General features: G+C 39.3%; 1 protein-coding gene across 2 annotated transcripts in view; it reads left to right on the forward strand.

Moving 5' to 3' along the window:
- ksr2 (kinase suppressor of ras 2) overlaps positions 1-27,663 on the forward strand; it is a gene marked incomplete at both ends in the record, with an annotated part of 93,685 nt that overhangs the window by 30,865 nt on the left and 35,157 nt on the right. For both annotated transcript variants that reach the window (XM_083911672.1, XM_083911673.1), the window contains one exon: positions 21,826-21,998. In XM_083911672.1, coding sequence (XP_083767798.1) covers positions 21,826-21,998 — 173 coding nt within the window. The remainder of the gene's footprint in view (positions 1-21,825; positions 21,999-27,663) is intronic.

Raw genomic sequence — 27,663 nt, forward strand, 5'->3', positions numbered from 1 at the left:
ATTCATAAAATGGAAATATAAGAAGAGCTGAAAAAAGATCAATTTCTGCATCAGAAATGTTCTCTTCTTTATTGTTACATTGTCACATGTACTGAGACAAAACCGGATTAAAAACCAAGGACTTATAGCCACATAAGCACTTTTAGAGAGGATTCCCAATAGAAAAAAATCCATTATTTACCCACTTTACTGTGGTAGTTAACGCTATAACGAGTTAACGCAAATTTTTTTGACAGACACACCTTCCATGAATATGACTCTTGGACCACCCTGTAGTTCGCATTTGACAGCAAACCTATAATAATAGTTATAAAATTGTGGGGGGGGGGATGGTCCTTTACATGAGTAAGGTTGTCAATTCTGTATTGAACGCCTGCATTAAAGATGCCACTTAAGTTAAACTACGTTAATACTTTAAGCAAGCATATCAAAAGTGAAAGTACTGATGATTCAGAAAATATATGCTTGCAAGTTGCAAGGAAAGATAATATGGAAGCAACAACAAAGTGAAGCCATATTTTGTTGTAATTGGGGACTAAGGCTGTGTGGTTCTTATTGCACACATTTGTTTGACTGTCAATTATCTCATTTATAAAGTTTATTTGAGACAACACTCTTAAGAAAGTTTCTGCTGGTCAGTCAGCTTCAACAGATGGCCTGCCTGAAGCGAACATTCAGTTTCTGTTCTCGCTCTCCTTGATCTGTATACAAGTTCTCACAATGTAATTCAATCTGATGCAAGGAGCACAGAAAAGAAGTTAGGGCTCCACCTTTCCTTTCAGCAGTCTTTCTACAACATAATCTTCCTCCAGAGCCCAATCAGATTAATTCCTGGAAGGACATCATTGCCCATAAAGAACCAACTGCCTGTCGGTAGAGATAAAGGGCCTCTGGGCTGAGTTCCTGACTGGCCATGCCTGTGTCTGGTGCTATGCTGATCACATTTGGTCACGAACAGGGTCCAGCACTGCTACGTAATCAGGAACCAGAGTCCGCCTCAGGAGAGCTGCACTCATTTTGATAATGCCATTAGATGACAGTGCCCTATCACCGTTACACTTGGTAAGTTAATATTTTGGAGTCGTCCTCTGCTTTTACGATGGCCATCTGGGTTATATTTGATGTATGCTCGGTTACATCCACACAGGTCCGTGCACGGGGGGCGTATGCATGTGTATCTGCACAGTGAGGAGTGGATCATAGCTGCAGTGAATAGGCTCAAACGGCATTAGAGAATTGATTACCGGTCCCTGAGCGCTGATAGACTGCAGGCTGTGAGTTGAGCCGCTCTAATCAATGGCCTGTGTGTGCCTGGAAATGTTGCAACTCATCGAGACAGGGCAGATCTGCTGGCTTCCCTGTTAGCCAAGTACATCTCATAATACATAATAATTGGTTGGAGGATGGTGCTGGCAAGCATCAAGTTGGTGGCTCAGTTCTGGCATGAACACTCCTTGTTTCTGTCGTATCTGTATGTGCCAGGGAATGGGCTTCATTGCAAAGTTATCGTCTGTTTTTTCCTTAATGCAACAGTGAATACCTGAAGGAAATCCTGCACTGAGATTTAGATTCCTCACCTTCTTTAGATAAAAACAAACAAACATGAAAACATTTTACCAAAGCAAACCTTAAACCTTAAAAAATATCTAAAACATCACATAAGGCTATTAAATCCTTAAATGGCTGCTTTTTTTTGTGACACTACCCATATTTCCCCCTATTACCAAACTCATGATTTTAATAAGCTCACAGTGCACCTAAGGTCCTCATTTTCTCTTGCTTAATTGCCTGGTACTGTGGTCAGGGCGCAATAACCAGGGATCAACCTCTGACCCCAAGAGACATTTTTCTTCCTTTATCTTAATGAGATGTGGCCTAATATCTCATTATCACTGTATAATATAGCACAAAGTCCATGTCACTGAATGTGCATGAATGACAAGTAACCATGCTCAAGGGAAACTGAGGTTTGGTTTTGTCACTGATAAGTAACACTGTCATTTTATAAAAATTAATAAGTGCCCATCGTCATTTTGCTTTGGAAACATACAGTATATTAAGGTTGGTTACATTGCGCATCTCTAAAGTTGTTATTAAGTGCTTTCAGGGCATCTTAATGGCCTTTCTAATGCGTATAGTAGTCTCTATTTCAATGTTTATTCATCTTCAGCTGCACAAGATGTGGTTTTTTAGATACTGTGCCGTTTCTGAAATCACGGTCCGAAAATCGTTCCAGTCGTCTTTCTATGTAAAAGCTCTGCAAATACGCTGATCTGCCTGTGAGTACCCTCATCTCTTTCTTTATAGCTTTGTGCTTCTTGGTTTAATGTGTTTGTCTGTGAGCTAAAGTCTTTTACTTTCAGCTTGCAGTGAAACACAGGCTGGTTTCTATCCCTCAGTAGAAATAATGACTGCCTCTACCAATGTGTTCAGTAATATCTATAATTCCAAGAAAATCTCTGCCTGAGATGAAACCGCTGTGAAGTCGTTATGCCAAACTGTCACCTCTGTGGGGGGAATTTTAATCTTCTTTCTCTTCACCTGTTAAGTGCAAGTCCAAATATATTCAGTTGTGTTTCAGCTCAGGTTTGGTCCTCCATCTAGAAGCAAAGATATTTGGGTGTGTTTGCCTCGCTACATTAGATGCTCAACAGCCATTTTGGCCTGTGCACATATGGTCATTTTGGGCTCACCCCAGTTTTATAAGTGACTGAGCAGAAGGCAGTACAAAGCTGCAGAGTGATGTCTTAATTCCCAGTAGGATTAGCAATAGTAGCTCCGCATTTCCTACACAAATTAATGGAGCTTTACTCTTTTCCCAGGAAGAAGAATTTAGCAAGAGTAATACATGTTTAATTTATATTTATTATTTATTTTGAGGACATGTGTAAAATATCTCTCTATATATATATACGTATGTTAAATACTGTATATCTTTTTTGTTGTTTGAAAGTCTTGTAGTTGAAAGCAGCTCTTTGGAGATAGATACTGAGCAGATTCTTCTAGTTTCTATGGTAATGACTCAGGTTATTGGTTGATGGATGTAATGTATAAATAGAGCTTTTGAAGCATCTTTAGAAGCCCTTTAGAAGCATAGATAGCGTGCAGAAGAATAATTTTGCGAATTAGTAGCATATGAAGTCATTTGCAAGTGACACTGTGTCCTTTTATTTTACAGCTGAAACCATCAAAGAAGTGCTACATTGATTTATTTTACTCGCTTCAACCTTACATTAGCATCTGTCCCAGGTTTTTACTTTGCTGATTGTGAAACAGTAGAAGAAAAGTTGTATTTGTATCATTTGTATTATTGTATGTTAAAACAAATCCTCTCAACCAATGGCTTAAAAAAAAAACAACAAGATTTTGTTCAAAGCCTGAAGCAAGAAGACCGTTCAGGAAAAAGTATTTGTCAGTATTACAGTCCCCCCTCCTGTTCACATCTCTACCTGTATCTGAACAAATGTGTTATGACTACAAAGTATCAAAACACATCTCCCATCCTACAATTGCTCTTTCCCAGCATGAAAAAAAAAGTAGTTCATTTGAAATGAGTCGGAGTCCTAAAGTGTACACTCACGGCACATATGCACATACAGTTCTCATTTAAACACGGATTTGCACTTCCAAAGTGGTTTTAATAACAATTTAGTCTATCATGCACCTTCTGTCTTTCTCGTGGAAGGAGCAGTCTCTCTTTTAAACATTTCAGGCAGCAAATACTTGGAATAAAACATTTTGCTTGAAAAATGCAGACCACTAATCATTAAGCAATGAAAAACCTATATGAAAACCATACACTCAAAGTTTTTAAACAGTATGAACTCGGGTGAAGTATTCTTAAATAATAGACTTCTACTTTACACAACATCACACAACAGAAGGGGAATGTTTTTACAGTTCCATCCAAAGATATGCTATTGTATCTACACAACTTAAACAAACAAAATGTTATTTTAAAATGAATGGTTAAAAACTGACAAGATCGAATAAGTGTATCATAAAAATGTGGCTTAAAAATTGATAAAAAGTAAACTTATGACAGCTTCTGGCAAACAACCACAATGCTAACACATGCACAAAGAGGATTGGACGCCATTGACAGCTGACCAAATTACACGTTAATAGACTTGAATAAAACAAATAGTATGATGTAAGTGTACTACTCAACAAAAGGTTGAAATGTTACATATACCTTTAAAACACAAGACATTATCTTCAAACTTACTGAATGAGATAGCTCATTTAATTTGATGATAAGCTAGTCTCCAAGACACAACAACAAAACATAAAGTCACAGTCTTCTGGTCACCAGTATAACATGTATTCTCTCTCAACACATCCATCTTGGCAATCCATTTTCCAACAAGGGATCTGCTCAGACAGGGTTACAAAGCACACCTGTATGGGATCAATACAGTTCCAGTATCACTGTGTGCTTTGGCTTGATGACAGAAGTGTCTGTTGGTGCTACTGAAAATGACATCAACTCATTGTCAATCCAACGTGACATGACTGATCATGTCTGGTATGAAATCAGTCTGAAAATCTTAAGAAATACAAAGTAAAAAAAAAAAATGTTTTTAAAGTTGTCTTCTATAAACCTTCCTGGTTGTAGATCGATTTTATTCCTAATGTCTTCTTTATCCATTTTTAAAGTTAAAGTTTCTTCTAGTCAAGTTAGTTGTATGGTAAGGATGTCTTCTTACCTTTTCTTAGCTGACAGTTTCGGTTGCACTCCAGCCTTCCTCAGAGCTGCTGTTTTCTTCCAGGTATGTGTTCATATTTCCCAGAACGACATACCATTTTCTCTGTTCTTATATTTTCATTAACATCTTGTCAGGTTGTTAGACAGCTAGGTGAGAATGGCTTAATGACGCCATCCTTTCTCCATATTATTAATTTGACTTTGAGATGTGAGAACCAATTTCTGCAATCAATCAATATCTACCCATCCCACATGGCACCTACACACACAATGTGCAGGTATAGGCTCACACGCGCAATCAGTAAATCATTCAAAACAATAGTGCCCTTTTATGACAATCAAAATATTTGCTAATCATACTTAAATCTCTCTTTCCAGGATTATCTTTGTAATCAATGTTGTACTGAGAAATACTGATTCTCCATCGCCAGATCACTAAGTCCAACACCATTATGATATTTGAATGTAATATCTGATAAATGTCAATGCCAAGAGACAGTGGAAATTAAAACAACAATTAAAGCAGAAACTGCAAGTCCCTTTTGTGCATTTCTGTTTGCAAAAAGACAAATGATACTGATAATGGATTTAGAAGGTATTTTTAGAATGTTTTTACATGTGATGATGCAACAAAACAAGTCATCATGTTGTATTTTTTTGTAATTTATAACTACATCAGAAATCTGCTTTATTGGCCGAGTATGTGTATCGAAGGTCTCTGCTCACAATATACATGGAAACGGTTCAAGAACAGAGGAAAGAAAGAAATGGACATAGGCCTCGAAACAAGGATGAGTGTAATGATTGAATGGATATTGGAAAGCAGTCTTGAGCAACCCATTCGACCGCCGTCAGATGATTGCTTATCACTACCATAGATATAATATGGTATGGCCTTCCTCTACCTCCGTGTTGCCTCAGTCTGTTGCCTCAGTCTCATCTATTATCAATTGATGAGTCAGACACACAAGAGTTTCATCTGGGAGAACCGAGTTTGTGTCCCATGTCAAACCAAAATGAAACAGTGATTTTTAAGTTCACTTTCTTACATAAGGTTCTCAAGACCTTTTTTTTTTTAATAAACTAACCACATAGTACTTTATTTCCTAAACCTAAACAAATAACTCCTGTTTTGTTTTATTCCACAACGCGACTCATAGTTAAAAAGTGATGTCAAGGGGTCCTAGCGGTGACCTTTATCATGTTACATGGATGATAACGGCCTAGTGGTAGGTGCAGCAATAACTATGAGGCTGATGACCACTGATTATGACCATTCAGTGCTGTGATAACGTCTGAAATGGGTGCTTACAGAAGGGTGAGAAGCAAGAAAGGCCTGTCTTCAAAGTAGCAACAATTGTTGTTTTTAGACTACTTTCTTTTATATATTTCAGCATTAAAATGACAGCACCAGAAACAAATCACACATTAAGTATTACAGTACACAGAAACAAGAACTCAGAGAGGAAAACTTTCAGCTCATTTTGGGTAGGAATTTACTGTCATTGACGTCTCTTTTTCAAACAACAACAAAAAAACGGTCCAGCCTGACTAATCACTTTGTGTTCGAGCTGTGATGAGTTCTGCCTCATAACAATATGACTTCTGGCGTGAATCCTTCAGAACAAAAGCACTTATCTTCAGAAAGTGCACAAAAACTCAAAGAGGAGTTCAAATAAAAGTTACTGGGCTTCTGAATCGTCACAGAATAAAATGCAGCAATAAAATTCAGATTGAAATTGTTTTGTTTAATGTTGTTTCTTTAATCATCTGGAAACCAGTAGGTAGACATTGAAGATGTTGGTTGAGAGAAAATACATGAATAAAGACTTTGTCATTTCTAAAACACCACAAATTGATTATATCTAACAACTTAGGTGTCAGCGGGTGGAGTATTTATTTGACGCTTACAGAGGCTTTTCTACTTACAAGTGCGCCGGATATCCAGCACCACTTAAACTTTAATTTCTAGCTTCAGGAGTGCAACAGTAATTACATTTGCTTCTGTTGCAGCTTTCCTATCTTTCCCCTGTCTTTATTTCTCAACGTCTCTCCCTCCTCTCTCTCTGTCTCTCTGTGGCTCTCTCTCTGACTCTCTCTCTCTCTCTCCCTCTCTCTCCCGCTGCCCTTTTCAAAACAGAAAGGCTCTTTGGACTGGAGTGTCAATTAATGAACCTCGTTTTCTATGTTAATGAGTAGTAACATGGATGCTTGGAAAAGGCCAAGTGAGTTTTCAGTCTGTCACAGTCCCACTTGGTCCGTCACACCAAGATAGTTCTTGATGGTGGGTGTGTTTGTTTTTCCGCGACCTCTTGTCTTTGCCTCCCCGCCCTGCCAGTGGAAACGGTAATGTCATATAGTTAATGCCACCTTATGAGACTTTCACAGCTTTTGAATGTTAAGCACTTTCTTATTGAATTGGATGTTTGCTAATAAATCATGTGGCGCTGGGGGTTGGCATGATTCACCCTCTGCTTCTCTCAGGGTAATTCTACCATGCAACACTCAGGGGAAGCAAATTTGCATCCTTTCCATGACTAATTTAGCTGTTTGCTTTCACTGAGCTGGTGTACACATCATATATTTCTCTCCCCCCTTTTTCTTTCCCCTTTCTCTCTCCGTATTCTTTTCTTTCTCGCCTCACCCCTCTCATTATGCATCTCTTTTGAGAACCTGTCAATGTGTTATTTCACCGTCATCCGTAACATCTACCGATTCAGGCAGAAAATACATTTTTTATTGGATTTCGTTTTCTCAGTGGTGCGTATAAAACTGCGATACGGTCGCAGCAGTGTTGACTGAGATCAAGCGTTGAATACTGAGAGACAGCTCACTAAGGGCAACTATGAGGTTGATACATACTTAAAGATGCGATGCAATTACTGTCAAATGGATTTTCAGGTGTTTAATACAAGGACAGAAAAAAGTAGACCTGCAACTAACTACAGGTATTAATGTGTTCTTGTCTGATGCTGTTAAATGTTTGTTTGCAGTACATCATTGTTTGAAGATACAGCAGTAAAACTGATCAAACGGAACTATACAAAGATGATTTTTTTGTCGAACTCTAAAAATTACAGGCATGTGGACATCCATAATCATAATGTAAAAATGTAATATTTTGGAAAGTATGCAACAAGTCCTAGTGAGATAAAATGGAGTACAAGGCAAAGGCCACAAGGTGAAGCAACCACATTGTTTTCTAGATCAGAGTGACCTGTTGTGATTAAGAAAGAAGGTTTTTTAGACTTCTCTTTATCAGCAGTAATGGCACGGCAATGAACGAAAAAATATATCACCACATTATCCACTGATGAAGCCCTTTAATATGATTTAAAGCTCTTGGAAAAGTTAGTAAGTTGACCTTGAGTTGGGATACCAAGGTCAAGAATGAATTTTGACGTTAAAACCCATAAGCCAACATGGACAAGAAGTCCTAAAAGTGCCATAGAGTCATAAAGTGAGAGAAGCTGTTTCAGGTGCACCTGGTTCAGGGCGTTAAAGTCCTATGTCCTCTGGGTACAAGCTCTGTAAATAAAAACTCTTTAGTTAATGACATAGTTAAGTTCTCACCTTATGTCTTAGTTTTGCTTTGTGATGAAAACAGGTGAAACAATCTGCAGCTTAAATGAATTCACTTTCAGATTCAGACTCCTTTTTTTGTCAGTTACCTGACTCCGGCAGATGAATTGATACGCTGATCAAACTTCCCCAAATTTTCTCCGCTGCACGCTACCAGACTGATCTGCGAGTAAAATACAATGGAGCTGACAAACTAGCCACGCAAAATCAGGATGGTCTTGCAAGGCTAGTTTGTCACTGCCCAGCATCACAACCGGGAAGACTCAGTCACAAGGAAAATTATAGTGAAGGCAAGTAAACAAGGAGGATTTTCTGCTCAAAAATAGGACAAGCCACAGAAGACTCTGACGGTCTATTACGTATGCTGACCTGACTGTGGAAGCAGCTGCCAGGCCGAGTGTGCATATGTTGCCAAGACACTGTCAATATACAACACCAACACAGTCCTGGTGAAGCAGATTCAACAGAGTCATTAATATTTCATTTTAAATAACAATTTCTGCAGCAATCTTATTCATCCTTAATGACATTTTTCTGCTGCTAATTTCATGTATGTAGCTAGGTAGCTGGCTAGATTTACAAAGATGACCGCCATCCTTAATCCCTGCCCGAAACTCTTGACTGGTCAACTGTTTCTCCAAAAGGTTGAAACACCCATCAATTGGTACAACTTAAAACCAAAATCTGTTGCTGAACCAATCCGGGATGTGGCCGAGGGTTCAGAGGTCTGGAAACAGGCTAATCTGGTATTTCTATTGCTATGGTTACCTGCAGTTTAATACACCTGTGCACTGATTTAGAACGGGGATTAAACTGTTGGCTGGAGCTATGCTTGAGCTGACCAATATGGGATTGGACAGGCAGCTGACAATCAATCAGCAACAAGTATTTTCTGTTGCTTTGGTACAATTACATTTAAATGTTTTCCTTGTGGTTGTCCACATAAAGCACCAAAAAGGGTCCACAGCTGCAGCACAATGTCAAGCAGAGTGCAAAAAAAATTAAACGCAAGGACCCCGTGACTCAACGTGGTCGACTTAAATTACGTATTGTTGCAGAGCTTTGTTTCATGGAGCGATCTGTAATCTGAAGACGCGTTTATTGCCTTTCATTGTGAAGAAAAAACTCATGAGCGTCCAAGCGGCGTCAAATTAATGTCGCTGCTCCCCAGACGATTCGCTGAGATACGGATCCGCCTCTACCTGGGACACACACGTCGACACATTAGCTGGTGACCTCTGACCCCGGAGGATTATTGGTCCCACATGCTCTGCTGCGTGGGACATTCACTGCGTCGTTAAGTGTACTGCTCTAAGCCATCTTTGTCAGAGCAGTGAGATATTGCGTGTGTGCGTGTGTGCGTGTGTGCGTGTGTGCGTGTGCGTGTGCGTGTGCGTGTGTGTGTGTGAGAGAGAGAGAGAGAGAGAGAGGAAGCAGCAGCTTCAGTGATGCAAGTGTGTTTCTACTTTTTTCTGAAGACAAAAGCTCATCCATGTTAATCAGGGCTTTGGCACCTTTGCTATTAGGGGGTGTCAACACCAGGCCCTTCTCAACCAGATGTTTCCAACAACCCTTTCCTCTATCCATCCACCCATCTATCGGCCATAATGAGTGCTCATCCCAGCCTCCACCGACGGCCAAGAAATTGGAGTCATGATTATGAATTTATATTAGTGTTTAGGAGTAGCGGTTAGCCCAAATGCCACTGTTGCTGGAGGAGAATGGATTTATTAGGCTGATGGTTTTTCTGTGGTAATTTGTGAGCAAGTGGGAGCTGGGTGGGGCGGATGATGAGAGCTGAGTGGGTATTTAAAAGTTATCCTTAAAAGTTGTATAATTCTTATCTGGGAAGATGGAAAAAAAGATCTTAGAGAAATAACAAAGCTTTACACATTTAAGATTTATAGCATTTACACTGTGCTCGAAGCACTTAAGTTAATTTATTTTTATGAAAGTCTTTTTTTGATTTAATTTTATGAATCCTAAGTTTCCCAGCATGATCATTAAACTTTCATTTTGCCTGTCTTACGGGAAGATCAAAGACTACATTTGAAAGCGAGAAAGATGTCAAACATCGCTCTGACAGACACAAGGAAAGGAGTATGACTGTTTCACTGTCCAACAACCATCAATGGCGTTATTACCACGGTTCATCATTCAGGCCATCAACTGCAGGCTTTAATCTCAGTGTTTCACTCTGATGTTAAAGTCGAGACAGATAATATCTGCTCCAGGTACCATATTGTGGCTGACCTCCTTCTTCTTTTTAGGCTCACTGTCATTTACTGCTCTGCCTGGGCTCCAAAACTACCACTTAACCCGCACGGCTGTGGGCTAGATAGCTGTTCTTGCAATGTGGTTACTTTAATACTTGGATTAGAGAGTTTAAGGTTTGAGATATGGCTTCAATTTGACTGAATTGAGAAAATAAATTCTTATTTCAGTGTGATGCTGGGGAAGGTCTACGCACAGACCGGCTGGTGACAGATAAGAGGAGGAGGCTGGAACATGATAAAACCTCAACATATAAAGCCACTGATTGCTCACATAAAAACAACTCTATTGTATAATTTGAATAAAAATATTTCATTCAGTTTTATACAACTGCCATATTTAACTTTTATGTACATCTCCTGAATACATTTGCATTATATATTATCTTTTTGGTCCCTCCAAAATGTATAGGTATTATATTTATAATTAAAAACATCTGAATTACCACAGAAAAAAGAAAAATCAGAAAGCGGTACAAAAGTAGGGAAACATGAGGATGGAGTTATAGTATCAACACAAATAGTCCTAATAAAAAAAAGGAGGACAGGGGTAACTCTTTTCTATATTTTCTCCACTGCATCTTAGTGAGTGCAGGTGTTCCTCTCACAAAGTATGCCTGCTTTCCCCCCCAAAGATATTAACGTACCATAATTGCCTATACTGCCTTTTTTTCAAATAGTTTTCATTCATGTTAGTCACTGGTCTTTCTTGCATTGGATTCAAATTGAATATTGACTAACTGACTGAATATTAAGAAATGATGCATGCATGTACAGGATGTCATGCAGAAGACATGTATAGTAGATAGATTTTTTTCACATATCCCAGGTCAAATAATCAGTGACACAGCTTGCACTGGAGATTATGTGGTTAAGCAAACTCGCACGGATATACTTCATTTGACATGATCTGTTTTAAGCAAATGGCTGTGTCCCCTCGGACTCTGTTGTTCCAAAAACTCTTAAAAGAGCAAACAGCTGCTTTTTAGAATTCAACATCAATTCCCACACTGGCCACAACTCACGGGACACCTCAATGCATGTCTGCAAATTATGAAGGAAATGTGCCAATAATATGACTTTTTTTCCCCCGCATGTATTGATTAAGTAACAGAGGATCTCGGAACACCTGCATTTTAAAACCTCACCGATAAGTAGCTCTTTATTTCTATTCATCTCAGACAATCCAGCAACAAATGAGGTACACTCATTACACTCACAGAACAGGGCATTTGGATTGTCAAGACAGCTTCTGAATTCAGTCCATCAGTGGCAAACATCCGGAAGTTGGATGCCAAGAATACTTCATCACTAATCTGCACAACTTTTCCTGGTTTGGGGCTTTTTTTCAGCATTGAAAGATTGCCCCGTTGTCATCCTGAGCCAAGCTATCAGTTAAATACAGACTCTCTTATGAGGCAGCAGAATGTCTCTCTAAACGACAAATGATCACCAGGTGGTGGAGTTGGCTGATGCACAGCACCGCTGATGACAGGAAACAATGGTGCCTGAAGAATCGGTGGAGTTTTAAGATTCATTACTCTTGTTTTGTGTTGGATCACACTCACTACTGCTCAAACAGACCATTTAAAACTGACAATTTGAAAACATCAATCTAACACTGACCAAATCCCATCTCACTGGCAAGCAGATATGCTTTCCTCCATCTCCATGACAACACCTCTCTACCTTGTCTCCACTTCAAACAGTGGAGCTGCGGACTGTACATCCTTCAAAGGGCCATACGGATGTTACTTACTCTGAGATCCAAGATCTCAGGTGTTATATCCAGAAGAAACCTGTATTAGATCACTTTATTGTGCTTTGAAATTCAGCTTGCGTCAGAAGCAAATTTACTAGAGAACAAGAGACTGTATATGATATTGCAATCTGACAGCTGCAGTGAATTGTAATTTATTGCTTAATATGCTGTGTCTTTTGCTAGTTTTAGAAAAGTTTCAGGGTTGTCCCCAACAGCACATCTCTTTACTAAGCTAGGTTTATGCTCGCCATTGTGTCCCCTGCGGGAAGGTGTGTGAGCCAAAGATGCCGTTGACACATATTTTGCAGATTTATCTGGTTCCCAGGTTACTTATTCTTCTATTAGAGTGTAAAAAACATGATAAATCTGATGAAATGCTACAAGCTGGTCAACTTTCTGTATGCAATTAAGTCAAGTCAAGTGTCTGACATACAGTTCTCAGGGATACCTGTCACCAAAGATCATGGGTGAAATGCTCAGCTCAAGTTATTAAACTGAATACACCAAAAAAATGCTGCCTCCAGCTAGTAGCTTAGTTAAAGGACGTAAATTAATGCAGAGAGAGGGCAAATTATTTTTTCACAGCTCAACATGCTAAGTAGTGACTGTCTACAGAGTCCTTACTTTGACCCTGATGGATATATATATATGATGTCTTGTTCAGTGGTATAATGATGGTGCTTAAAATATCAGCAGCTGCAGTTAACAACTATGTTGTTATTGATTAGATAGATTTAGACGGATAGTTATCATTTCTATTACTCAATGAATTGTTTAGATACTAAAATGTAAGAAAATAGTGTGTGAGGTCTGTGAAACTGAACCTTGAACCTCAGTGCTAACATTAATGCTAACATTCTCACAGTAATGTTAACACCACAGTTAAGCAGGTATAATAATACCATGTCCACCATTTTAGACGAGCATGTAAGCGTGTTAACGGGTATTAATATATAAACCAAAGTATTGGAAAATTAGCATTTTGACCTCATGGCGTTGCTAGAGGAACATTTTAAAGGATCCACAAAGTTGATACATCTGGAAACCATGAATGTCATTACAGCATTTGATGGCTATCCATTCAAAAGTTTAGGATACTTCATTCTTGACCAAAGTGGAGCGTGGGTGGTAGGTTTTAATAACACCCACAATTTCCCTCAACCAAAATTGTCTAGAGATTGCTTGTTTTGTCCGACCAACAGTTAGATAATCAGTTTAGAGTTTTTGAATTTTTGTCATCAAAATGTCGAAGAATAATTTACTAATTATTTGTGCACTGATTTGAAGTGGAAGTAGTTTCAAGGGATACTGCAATAACCCTTAGTTAGAATTGAATGAACCGTTCCTTTGTGAGTGAAGTTTATTTTTGCACAGCTGTTGCTGGATTTACAATCCTGTAGAAGAGAAAACATAAACCACATTTTATGCCCATACTCAACATTACCATACCATTACTCATGGTTTCATGGCAATATCATTAAAGAATAAACCTATTTTAACCAGACAGGCTGCGCAGTGCCAGTGTGCACCAACACACATCCCCAAGAAGCTATAAAAAAAGAACATGTCACAGTCCGCCTTCCTGTCAACGTGTCACTCCTCTGTTCCTGCTCCCTGGTCCCAATCCACTGGTCTCACTTCTCATCTGATCATCTGCTCCTTCTCCATCTAATTTTCTGTGTCTCACACATGCTTGCTCTCTTTTTCCATCCTTTGTTTCACTCTTTTTTTTCGCTTTAGGTGTCTTGCTGTCTCCTTAGCATTATGCTGTATTCACAACAAGATTTCCATCCCCACTGAGTGCTGTGCCTCCCCTGGCCTCTGATGGCGCACTGACACCCACCCATATCCCAGTGGGAGATGGTGACAGTTAAAGAGGTGATAACAAGAGAGGGGAAGGAGGAAAAATGAGTTTTTTTACCCGTCTGTTATCATCCAATCATCTCGACAGGTGATCGGCACGTCGTCATGATGACACATCAAACGATAACCTGCAGAAGCTTGTGGGCACGCATGCACACCTACACACATTGCTTGATAGACACGCCCCTCTCAGTGTCGCTGAAACACAAGTTAATAAACAATAATTTACTGGTGACGTCTGCACACTGATGGCAGCACAGCAGCGTCTCATGGTTTCTTTGATGATCTGTTGTTACAGTGGTTGTGACTCTTCAAGGTCTGAAGGCGGCCCTTCTGACAGAGAAGCATAGCTTTTGTACAAGGCATTGAAGCAAGCATAAAGACAATATGAAGGCTCAATATTGACATGATTCAGTATGTTTTTCATTGCCCTTCTTTGCATACAAAGTGGTGAGGTCCTTCGATTCGCGGTTCCTGTGTCTGTGACAAGGTAAATAATATGAAACTACATTTTGAATCGAAGCAGCATCATTTTTTTTTTTTTACTTTTTCTAAAATGCTTCAATACATTCCTGTCACTGTTTCCCCTGTATTCATTCTGCAGCGGCGGTGCTGATGAGCTCCGTAGTTAGAATTTCACATGATCATTAATATCCTCTGCTCTCCTGTTTTACCGAGTGGTGAAATACATGGAGCATGGAGGCGGATTAATGCACAGGCTGGCCTAGCCTGCAGCCTAGGGGCCCCAGGTGTGCAGGGGCCCCGGATTGGCTAAGCCTTTTTTTTTTTTTTTTTTTTTTAATTTACCCAGGGTTCCTACAGGTGCTTGAAATCCTTGAAAATGCTTGAATTCTAATGTTGTGTTTTCAAGCTTTTAAAAGTGCTTGAATTCTTGATTAAGTACTTGAAAATGCTTGAAATTCTATCCGCATTTCTTTCACCACAAATAGCTATAGAATTCTCTAATTTAAATTTTTGATTTTTCAAGTTTGCGGACTCTTCTTCTCTTCTAGCGTGTTTTTTTCTGATTAAGCATGATTAATGATGTGGGGGGCCCAGACAAACAGTAGCCTAGGGACCCATGACCACCTTAATCCGCCACTGACCATGGCACAGACCTCTGCTGCTACATCAGAAGCAGAGCACATTCATTATAATCAACAGCTGCTGTATAGACCACAGAACGCACACACAGAGGGCAGAGCAGAGCAGAGACAGGTGAAGTGAACATAACGTTGTCGGTACTGTTTAACAGGCTCGGTAGTGAATCGCATGAAGACTGTCAAATTGATCTTAGTTAATAACAGGAGTAAAAGGCGAACCAGCTTTTAAAGTGATGTATTTTCTTTTTGAATTAGTGCTGTGCAGTGGATCTGGTAAATAACTAGAATAGTTAGAGAAACATTACATCGTTAAACTTTAGAAGAGAGTCTGGTGTGGTGGTAGACGGTTAGGTTCACCAACAACCTATAAGCCTTTATTTTTTTATCCTGTTGCTGTCGCCAGTTTCAACCAACAGTTTTGCATTTTAATATGCAAACATTTTTCTACATTTTGCTTTGTGCTGCATTTTACAATGGCATACAGTTCATCAAAATAAAATGAACATAAATGAAACAGTCAATTTGATTTTTTTGGAGGAAAATTAATCCTGTAGATTTATTGACTATTCGATAAAAAAGTCGATAGATTAATTGATAGAAAAATAGTGGCTAGTACTAGCCCTACCAGAGAGACTATTTTACAGTTCTATTTGCATAAACACAACAGGGTGCTTTTCTCGCCATATGGGTCTCTACATATTTCTGAGGTAAAAAGTGGTGTATAGATCGAATCATGACCAAGTAATTTACTCTCCTATGGACACAGGTGTTAATTAGACAGAGCTTGAATGCTTTGCAGTATAACTGCATCACTGCTGATGTACACCATGTGGATAGTGGGAACCTAATAGTTAGCTAGTTAGGTAGGAAGCTGTGCAATATGCATGACCCTGCCTTTTTTAAAATCCTCTTGATATCTCCAACAATAAAGGAGATATTTGAAGGATCGCTGCTCTCCTCTCCTCTACTCTCCTCTGTCCTTGATCAGATGGAACTTTTACTTGAAGGTGCCACTGTAATTAGCATCTCTGCAAGTGTGGGGAGTGTGGAGGGAGTGGGTGGATGAATGCATGTACATGTGTGCATAAATGTCAGATTTTTTACTCGTGTTTGTATGCTGTGAAGTGAAAATCTCAAAAATATGCAAAAATATAAACCATCTAGAAAAGTTAAAACAAATATTTGATCCCACCTCATGAGAGTCGCTGACACCTGTCTGCCCATACGACACTCAGCAGGATTCCCTTGATTCTTGATTTCAGATAATTTGCAAGAAAAAATAAGCTAACGGCTGTCAACATCATGACTTTGGATTAATGAAAATTGATGTGATCTCACTTACTCCAGAAAATAAAAAAAAATACCACAAAGGCTAATTTAATCACTATAACATTTAGCGAAAATGCCTAGATCATACTAAAAATACATTTGTGTTCCTGTTAATTCCGGAAGGAAGACCCTAGGGCATCAAAGACTCAAATGCTATCTGAAATGCAACACTAACATACAGTGACTCCCGTCTATGAGAAATGCATTGTGATGTGTATATTCCTAGACTAGATCAAAACTTTACTATTCACACTTCTGTGATTTCTCTGAACACTTGACAAGTCACCCACTTCCCTCTTCTTTTGTCTTTCTGTGATGTGTGTTCTTTGAGTTTCTCTTACCTTTAACTTTTCATATTCAGAAAAGGAAAAGGTATCTGAATAGATGCTTTAACAACTATGGAGTTGACAGCCCCCGCCTCCGCCTGCCTGCCTTAAACGGCAGCGGTTTTTCAAAACCAAAATTGGGAATCCTCTCCTTTCTATTTACATTCATTTTCACTTTTCCCTCACTGAACATCTACAAATCGTTCAGGGATGGAATGAAGGCATGCATGCAGGGAGATGAATGGTTTGATTTAGATTCAAATTGCATAAAGTGGGCTAATCGGAATAGCTGACAAAAGCTCTATGACGGAGAAGTGATAACCTGCAGGCTGCTTCCTTATTGCAGGAGATGGGAGTGAAGTGCTGGGCTGGTTTACAGGTCTAATTGCATGACTCAGTGTGGGGTGTGAGAGACTGACATGGGAGGAAAAAATCACTGGGATCTAACACTTAATGGGTGTTATTGCATTTAAAAAGTCAGGATTCACAGCCTTAATGTTTTACTTTTAAAAGTGAGTTTTTCATGGATAAACTCTTTTTCTTTATTTTTCATACTTTTCCTCTCCTGTCTCTGTTGGGTTTGTGTGTCTGGACTTTCAGCAATATCTCTTCTTCTGATTGCATGTCAGTCTGCTTTTGTCAGCATTCACTGGTTTTGTTTTTTGTTTATTTGCCAAAAGACTAGTTATTTCAGGTTCATCATTTCGGGTGTGGCCTGTCTTTTTGGCACACTCTCTATTAATCTCTTTGACCTATCCTTCACCATCAAGGTTGTCTATTTGTCTTTGCATCACTCAAAGGTCTGTTTGTGAGTAATTTTTACAAGTACGCAGTGTTTCCTACAGACCAGGTAGCAATGTGTGGCGCAGGGCCGTACGGAGACCTTTTGAGGGGCAGGGGCTTTGACCTCTCCCCTGTAGAGGCTCTGACAACAGATATGTGAACTGCTTTTATCTGAATAATAATATGCAAATATACATAACTATATGTCTGTGGGTATAGCAAAGACATGTCTTTTTTTAACTTTAATGTTTCTTGGAACTGAATATTCACAATCCCATTTGAAGTTTATAGCCTGATCGGGCTGACATTTATGTGATTAAGACATCTATTAGGCTATACTTGTATATATTTATGTGGGACACATTAAAGCCACCCAGTCCCTTTGATCTGCAGAAATACCTTTTTATTTGACTGAAATAACTTTTTGGCACCATGGCGGAAATAACAGACCTTTTCTTTTACTTTATTATCGTGTTTGTTTGGACGATCTTTAACCAGTAACAAATATAAATAACAGTAACAACGATAACAATACTGCAGCTGGACCAGAAGCCTGTTATTAAACACAGTGTAACGAGTCTGATCAGTAGGGATGTAGGGATACACTGACTCAACTCAGGATTGGATTCGATTCACAATACTGAGTTCATCCTTTGCCTCTCTTCACCTGCACTAACACACAGACTAGCCTACGTAGTGTAAATGAGCTATGTAAAAACTTGATCTGCACCGCTACCAGCCTGTGTCACTGACAGCGCGTAGGACAGGAAATCAGTGGATGAAGATACGCAACTTCTTTCACTTCCTAAAGACAAAACTGAGTTAGAACCGCCGATAAAATAAAGCAGCGCGTCGAGCTGCGGCTGCGCCATCTTGAGAGACTGACGAAGAACGTCAACAAACAAAGTCAAAAGTAGATAGTGGCATCTGATTTATTTTTCATCTCAACCAATTTGAATCGTCACACATTTTAATCGATCACATATTTGTCTCAAGATGCATCGTTACATCCCTTTCAGATTCCAGCACCAACCAGAAGTTAGAGCGAGACTCTGCGCACACACCGCAGACTATAAGCAAGCACACACGCAGGCTGCAGTGAGATGCACGTCTCTCTCTCTCTTTATCTGTGTGTATGTGTTTGTGTGTGTGTGAATGAGAATGACAGGGTGAAAGAGTGCTATGTGGATATGAATTAATGGAACAATATCTATATTTCAAAAAAAAAACCGAACTCAATTGTGTGGCGCTCAGTGTTGATTCTGTGGTGCAGCGCCAAACATTGGTCTATGTATGGGAAGCACTCAGTAGGAATCCAATGTTGTTGCCCAATTTGAGAACAGGGGCTGCCATTACTTTTCCTTTCGCGAGGTGAATTTGAGTCAAAAATCCTAATGCTTCTCTGAGTCATAACTCAGTCAAGTCTTAACATGCAGACATGTAGGACATTTAGTGTAATTTACAGTTCCTGGGGGTATCATTATTATCAATGTGCATGGCAAATACATATACATAAATATGCTTAGAAATAATAGAAAAACTAAGCATTAGAACTTGCCCGAAAATCATAACATTTTATAGTTTCCTCCGGTAACAAGCAGGACTCTGTACCGAACTTTATATTGCACCAACTGAATTGCCTCCATAGTATTGAGTATCGAAAAATGCCTTGTCGTGCAATGCCAAATTTCAATACCTTATGAGTTAATCTGTCAACATTCAAAGCATTAATATGGCATCAAACAAATTTTCACTGTGTAAAGAAAGTCGAAGTGTGTGTTGTCATCCAAATTTCTCTCTGTGTTTTGATAGCGAGTCCGACCACTCGTGCATGTCAGTGCATGGCTGTGAAAAAACATGGATATTTAATGTATTTCTCCAATTTTTTGAAAAATGTTTCAGTATTTTGAGTACAGCTCCTTTAAGCCCAGAGGTATCTGGGTAATCCACTAATCTGACTTTGTGGCACAGGCCCCTGGCTTCACTACGACTCATGTTCCGAGCCCAAAAGACAATAATATAGTTTGAATAGTGTACTTTGTAACTCAGTTGAAATATTTAATGACATATTTTTTTTTTTGCAAAGACAAATTTCACCACAAGAGTAATTATCCAAAACTCGTTTCTGAAATGACAGGTGTCCCAAAAGGAAGCATGCTGACAAACATAAGCCAGCGATTTCAGGTAATTAGTGGTGACTTTTCTTTTGACATGAAATACTGATTAAAAAAGATGTTTTCCGCCGAAAAGTAGTGATGTCAGAGACAGCCTTTGGGTGTTATCTCAGCTCAGTCCACAGAGCAAATTCATTCCATTGCTCCAGCCACAAAATAACCCCGAAACTTTAACTTAAAAATCATAAAAATCATTGAAAGTCTCTTCACACCTAAGATGGTTTATATCCTTAAGTCATATGCAATTAACTTGAAAACCAGTCATACCTTGGCCTCTTTTTCTAAAAAAGTTACCTGGTTAAGCTTAACAATGGTCAGACAGAGAACACATCTTTAATACAAATATATATATATATAATATACACTATAACCATATATTATATACTTTTTCTTCCATTCAGCAGTCCGGTTGTTTTCTTTTGAGTCTAATTGTTATGATCCCATATATATTGTTACTTTACACTATACTTAATGCAGCTCAGAGTGCTGCCACACCTACAGTTTGTTTTCTGTTTGTAACATAAATCATATTGTAGTGGTTTTATAGTTCGTCTAGTTCGTCTTGTTAAGTGCAAAATTACAAGTTAACTAGAGCTTGTGCATTTGGATTGACAAGCAGTATGTTATAGAGATTTCTGCAGTAGGTGGAGTCAAAATCAACATTTACCTCCAAGATTTCAAAAAAACATCCACCATGGGATAATCTTAAAATGTGTGTTCAGTGCCTTCCAGGGGTTATTTTGCGATGTTTGTTACTGTGATTGACTTTTCTTGGTGAACCTTTCTGACTTTCTCTCACCCTTGCTGTTTCCACGGGAGTGACGTTCACACTTCCAAGAGTTGGTATGAACTTGTTAAATTCAGTATGTGTAGGTGGGAGGAATAATAATGGTCGCTACTGGTATGAGCAGAGAGTTTTTTCATATTAAGCCAGAGTTGATGGCGTTGGCAGTTTTATTTATATAGCACGAATTTCATTACACGTAAACTCATATCACTTAAACATGTCTTTCAGCTGCATTGCATCATGGTCTATGTATATGTGACTGTTGTAGGTGGATGAATTCCTATTTCTGTAATGTAATGTAAATGTAATTTAAAGGACATACTGTTACGGCCAAAATGCATGTGTGACGGCATGCCCGCAGCAGAGCACATCTATTATAGGTCTGCATTTAAGAATTATTTTCATTGCTGATTAATGGGGACGATTGTTTTCTTGATTAATTCATTAGCTGTTTGGTCTCTAAAGTGTGCATCAGTGTTTCCCAAAGCCCAAGAAGACTGACTGACCTACATTTCTGCTTGTGTGGCTTAAAAAAATCCTTTAAAAGTCTCATCTCATCTCATCTTCAACCGCTTATCCGAGGTCGGGTTGCGGGGGCAGCAGCACTAGCAGGGGACCCAAAACTTCCCTTTCCCGGGCCACATTTACCAGCTATAACTGGGGGATCCCGAGGCATTCCCAGGCCAGTGTGGAGATATAATCTCTCCACCTGATCCTGGGTCTTCCACGAGGCCTCGTCCCAGCTGGACGTGCCTGGAACACCTCCCTAGGGAGGCGCCCAGGGGGCATCCTTACTAGATGCCCGAACCACCTCAACTGGCTCCTTTCAAAACTTCTCACCCTTAAACAGTAACTTATCGTAGCTTAATTTAACCAGTTTTATGTTTAATTTTAAAATATTTCTAACAAATAAAGGAATAGCAGGACATCACTTGAAGGCCAAACAATTTACCATAAAGTTTTTTAAGTTGTATCCTGTATGTAGTTTGGAGTACTTTTTCACACTTTACAACAGTACCACACAGGTCGGTTTTACCTGAAAAATCCCTGCTGTTTGATAGAACCAGTTTGCCGTCTGCACGCCCCTAATCTGTCAGTCTCATTGTTTCTACTTTTCTTGTCTTGTTTCCCTCAGAGCCAAGAAGAAGACCAAGCCCTTGAACCTTAAGATCCACAGCAGCGTGGGCAGCTGTGAGAATTTGCCCACGCAGCGCTCGCCCCTCCACACTGAACGATCTCTGCGATCCTTCTTCTTCCCCTCCTTCATCCCTTCCACACCCCCTGTCCATGCTGAAACACCCTCTGCAAGTAAGTGAACACTTCTTTTATTATTCATCTTGTACTCTAGCTTTTATGAAATGACATAGTTTAATGCCTTTAATATATTTCTTTCATATTCTTTGCCATCTGCTTATTAAGCTCTAAGGCAGTGTCTTATTTCTGGCTCTCTGCTGGATTGAGTCAGAAAGTGTAGCACTCTCGGGTTAAAACCCTGAACTAGGAATCATTTTTAACCCCAAATTAGTCTTTAGTATCGCTTAAAAGACGTATTTTCCCGCCCTTTGTTTTGAAATTAGCTTTGCAACAGTCGTTTCACCTTGTGTGACATTTTCTGCCTTGACACTTTATCAAACTGACCTCTCCACTTAAAAAAGACAAGCGAGCACTCACACTCAGTCTTACTCCCATAATTATTTTTGTTAAGAATATACTTAAGTACAACTCTGTTGGAAAATGCAACATATAAACAATCAGGGCGTGCCATAATGACCAGAGGTGTTGTGTTTCTGTACATTGGCAACCTAATTGGCTGATGCATTATGGGCATCCTGTGAAAGCCATTAGACTGTGGAGGAAATGGGAAGTAATGGAAGTTGTGTCAAGGAGAGGAGTGATGAATGGTTATCATTTAGTGTTGTGAATAGTTGTAGACCTCAGCTAAGAGGTACGTGAAGCACAGCGGTGCATATTTATTGGAAGAGGCATGAAATGGAATAATCATTAAATACCTGAAAGGCCGATAAATAAAGATGCAACGGAATTAACAAACACAGCTGTTGACATGACAAATACCACACTTTTTTATATAGTCTCACATGCCAATGTGTGCATGTGTGTTGAAATAATAATGTTGAGGAATCACTTTCGCCTAATGAGGTAACACAATGGTGACCGAGCCTGTGGCCCACTGATGAAAGCCCTTGTATTGAGACTGTAGGTGGAGCTAACACAACAGACTCACTATTCTCACTTGTGTATGAAGTGGAAAATCAAAACCAAACCAACAAAAAAAAGATTGATGAATTCAAATTATTCAAAGGAGCTGTACAGAACACTCAGAACATTAGCAAACAAAGATTTGCTATTAGATTAATGGTGTCTGAAGTTGAGCAGCACCACATTCCTGGGGGTGCACATGAGTGAGGACCTCTCCTGGACAATCAACACCGCATCACTGGGAAAAAGTCCCAGCGGTGCCTCTACTTCCTCCAGAAACTAAAGAGAGCAAGGGCCCCCCACCCATCATGTGCGCTTTCTACCGGGGCACCATCGAGAGAGTCCTGACCAGCTGCATTAGTGTGTAGTACGGGAGCTGCACTGCCTCCAACTGCAGGGCTTCTGCAGCACAAAGTGAAGATTGCCGGTCAGATCATTGGCGTCCCGCACCCCTCACTCCTGGATCTTTATGGAACCTGCCTCACCCGCAAAGCAACCAGCATTGTGGGTGACCCCAGCCACCCCTCACAAAGCCTCTTCAGCCCCCTGCCATCTGGGAGAAGGTACAGGATCCTCCAAGCCAGTACAACCAGACTGGCAAACAGCTTCATCCACCAGGCTGTAAGGAGGCTCAACACCCTCCCCTCTCTCCCTCCCCTCCCCTCTGCCCCCACCATGAACTGCACCGGTCAATTTCCACTTCATCAGTGCCTTTAATTGCTGTTTAAATTGCATTTATATTTATATAGTTTATATATTGCAAAGTATGCCCATTGCAACGCACATTTCCATCTCCTGTTTTCCTTGCGCTATTCAGTTTTTATATTTCTTTTATTGTATTATATTTCACCGTTTATGCATTTCCCAGCTTGGCTGCAATTTCCCAGCTTGGGATCAAGAAAGTATTTCTATTCTATTTAGATTTATTTATTTTATTTATTGAATATATGTTCTACTATTGCACCGTGGGTCGGAGAGAAGCGTATTTTCGATTCGGTCGGTATGTCTGGCACATATTGCATATTGACAATAAAGCTGACTTTGACTTTGAAGTCACTCTCCCTCGGTGTGCGTTGCAAACTCATCTGAGTTTCTCTGTTGTCTGTTGACACATGTCCAAACTCATTCATGTCACCACCATTATTGAGACAGAAAGATGCCTTGACATTTACATTGTGTATCACATGCAGTCGCACTTTTGGCTGCATATGTAACGTCAATAGATGAGTTGTAGACTGGTGCCATACAGGTTAATGTTAAATGTATAATTCTGGGAAGGATATGGAGAACAACAGAAGTTGTGGCAAGGTCCCTTGCATAAGCCTATGGCTTCTTGACCTTTCCTGACACTTATATTTTCATTATCTGGATTTTATGCAGTCATATGTGTGCTAATATATTAAAAAGCATTATGATGTCACAGTGAAGTTGAACCTTTTGGACTTAAATTGTCATTTAATTTTGATCCTACTTTGCATTTGTGTGAAAGGTTGTCATAATGAGTGTAGAAATTCTCATATTATGGTCAAAAACATTGTTCAAGTTGATGTTTGTGCCAAATTTAAAAGATATTGTGTTCACAAGAATGGGAAGGATGGTCAGACAATCCGAAAACATAATACCTCCAGCTATTACTGTATGCGGCACAGAGGTATGACAATACAAGACACAATAAGTGTCAAGTGTCATCTTCAAGTGTAAACTCTCGCTAAAGTATTGGTGTCAAAAAAGGGCATTTCTGGTTAAAGATAGAAATAGATGGAAAGTCAAGTGTCTGAATACTAGATAAAGACATGAAATTTGATCACATAGCTGTAAATAATGATAACAGGCCTGCAGTCACTCACAATGAAGCCGTTTCCCATGTCTTCACCTATACATGTGTGGGAGTGCATACTGACAACCCACTGAGATGGAGCGTCCAAGTTAACAGCGTCTGCTCCGGGCTACAGCAGAGATAGTACTTCTTGCGTAGACACAGAGTTTTTCAGAGTTGGAAGAAGTACACATTGCTTTTTTTATCCTGCTGTACTAGAAAGCATTATTGGACACAGTGGGTTTCACAGCTTGGTTTGGAAACCTGCCTGTATAGAAAATAAGAAATCCAAGATAACCTGTGTGCTGTGGATGGCTCTGAAGGTCAAAGGAATCCTGCTCCTTCATGTGCTCCTTCAGGCTTTCTGTGTTGAGAAATATCATCTGACAAAGGTCCTGCAGGTGATGTGTCACCTTAATATGAGCCGCTCCCAATGGCATGCTTTCAGACATTTCAAATGCAGGTCAGACCTGTACTGAATTCAGTGGAAAAGACTACAGGCGATATGTAAATGCGGTTTGAGTATCGGTTTATCTGCCTTTGTTAGATTTGTCTTTTACTGATCCTCCTGTCACTGTCAGACCGGGTTGTTTCTTTCAACAACCAAGGTAAAATGAGGTTAAGCTCTGTCTTTTTTGATGCGATTACTGCTTTTTGTTTTGAAAAGTGATGTAATTACTGTCATTATTGTCATAGGCTTAATATTTCACTTAAACTGAGTAACTTGAAATATTTTCAATCCCTTAAAGCTACAAGCTTTCACTTACTTTGCAGATATGGTGTACCCCACTTTCCACCTCCTTCATCCATAAAGATTGATTTGTATTTATGTTTTAATTATTAGTACTATTGATGTTAGAAGTGTATTATTTGGTAAAATGAAAATTGAATGCTTCATAGTCCACATACTGCGTATTTACTTGTAGGGGTAATTCTTATTTTAGGAACAGCATACATCTGTTTGTGTGTGTGTGTGTTTGTGTGTATTAACGCTTGTGTGAGTATCCAGACATGCGTGTCTGTGTTCAGTAAACTAGGCTAAACATCCGTTCAAGGTCTATGTTTGGGATTATGGTATCACTGCCATCTCATACGTCACAGCCCTGCAGCCAACAGCATTATCACTCATCCCTCTAGTTGTCTGAATCAAAACAGTCAGAGGACCCACAAGACTGGCCGAGGTGACGCTGTCTGTTCAGGATGAGTCGGTGCCTAGTTGAAGCTGAAACGTCACCTTCCTATGAGCTCTCGATTTAGAGATACCGTTTGTCATGATCTGGTTATGATACAGTTGGATAACACTGAATTTGCTCTGGCACATTGTGGGTGTTCTGGAGAAAGGATGCAGATAGTTTTGCATTAAATTTGCAGATAGCTGACATAGTGTGCTGGTGTTTAGTTTGTTTAAAGGGATAAAGCTTGCATCTTTCTATATTTTCCTTATTGTTAAAGTCATACTATGCAGAAATTGCCGCTGACTGTTTGTAAACACAACATTCAAAGTTTGCCCTATTTCCCTTTGGCTCAACAACACCAGAAGCACCTGGCCATGGTTGCCAGAGCACATCCCAGTGAACCACCTGTAGCATCACTTACGGTAGCAAAGGTGAAAGCTAAACCCAATTGTTTTATCTTTTTGGGAGGAGGATAATGTTCTGGGAAAAAAGTCCTACATTTACAAGAAAAAAAGACATATTTCTCTGAGATTAAGTGGTAATTTTACAAGAAAAAATAATAGCAATTTTCTGAAAAATAAATTTGAATGTTCTCTGAGGTAATAAAGTCATGAATTTGACAAAAAAAAGTTGTTAGATTAACCTCACCGCACCTTGCTGTGTATAATGCAGTGGATGAACTAATTCAATTATACTTTCCTATCTGATTTAGTAATAAGGACTAAGGATTTTTCACCCAGAATCACTATCTAGACTTTGAAGAGACCTTGATTAAAATGGCATAATGATTTGGATGAGGTGCTGGCTTTTGTTCATTACGAACTGCAACACAATGGAGAGATGCAAGGAGAGTGCTAGTTACATCTAAGGGAAATTTAAATTAGATTTGTTGGTACAGCAGGAAACATAAATCACGGCAATTGACGGCATCTCTTGTGTTGAGGTTGATCCAAAGTGAATCGATGTGGTTCTTTGAAAAAAATAATAACATTTTTGAGTTCTTTTCTTGTAAATGTATGACTTTAAAATCTCAGAGAATATTCAGTTTCTTTTTCTGGTAAATTTGTAGTCTGTAAGATTTTAAGTAGTTAATTGTTTAAGTTTCTATCTATCAAAGAGTGAGTTAAAACAGTCACGATCATATGACCCACTAATGAAAGTACTTGTATTTGCTGCTTTACGAAGAAATATGATCTAAGAGTCTGCGGTGACTTTTCCTTGCTAAAATTAAATGTGCTGCACAGTAAGTGACGCTCTTTATGGTGTTCCCTTCTCTTTTCGGACCTCCTATTAGCGCGGAGCATGTGAAAGTATCACTTTGTATCGTGGAAGTCAACACTGTTTGGTTTCCAAAGGAACTCTGGGAGATGCAAAGCAACTGCTAGAAACAACGATTCTAAAGGATAACAACTTTAAATCTCAGAGAATCCATCTTGTAAATGAACTACTTTATTATTGAAAATTATATATATATATATAATTTCTGTAACCTATAATGGCCCTAATACTGTCTTAGAAAACCCTGATGACGATAAAAATCACATCAATATTGAACTAATTAGGGGTCCAGTCCTGGTTGAGAACATTGCTGTACCCTGCACATGGTAAACCCACACAGATGATTTGACTCATTGCATTGTTTACTTTCATTATATGCTCATGGAATTATTTATTTTGATGTATATACATAAATAAAAGTCTGCCGACAATAAACATCACCGTGGACATGCCAATACATAGGGGTTGGGCTATTGCACTGGTTTAT

Source organism: Echiichthys vipera, assembly GCF_963691815.1.
Source record: "Echiichthys vipera genome assembly, chromosome: 4".
NCBI classification, from domain to species: Eukaryota; Metazoa; Chordata; class Actinopteri; order Perciformes; family Trachinidae; genus Echiichthys; species Echiichthys vipera.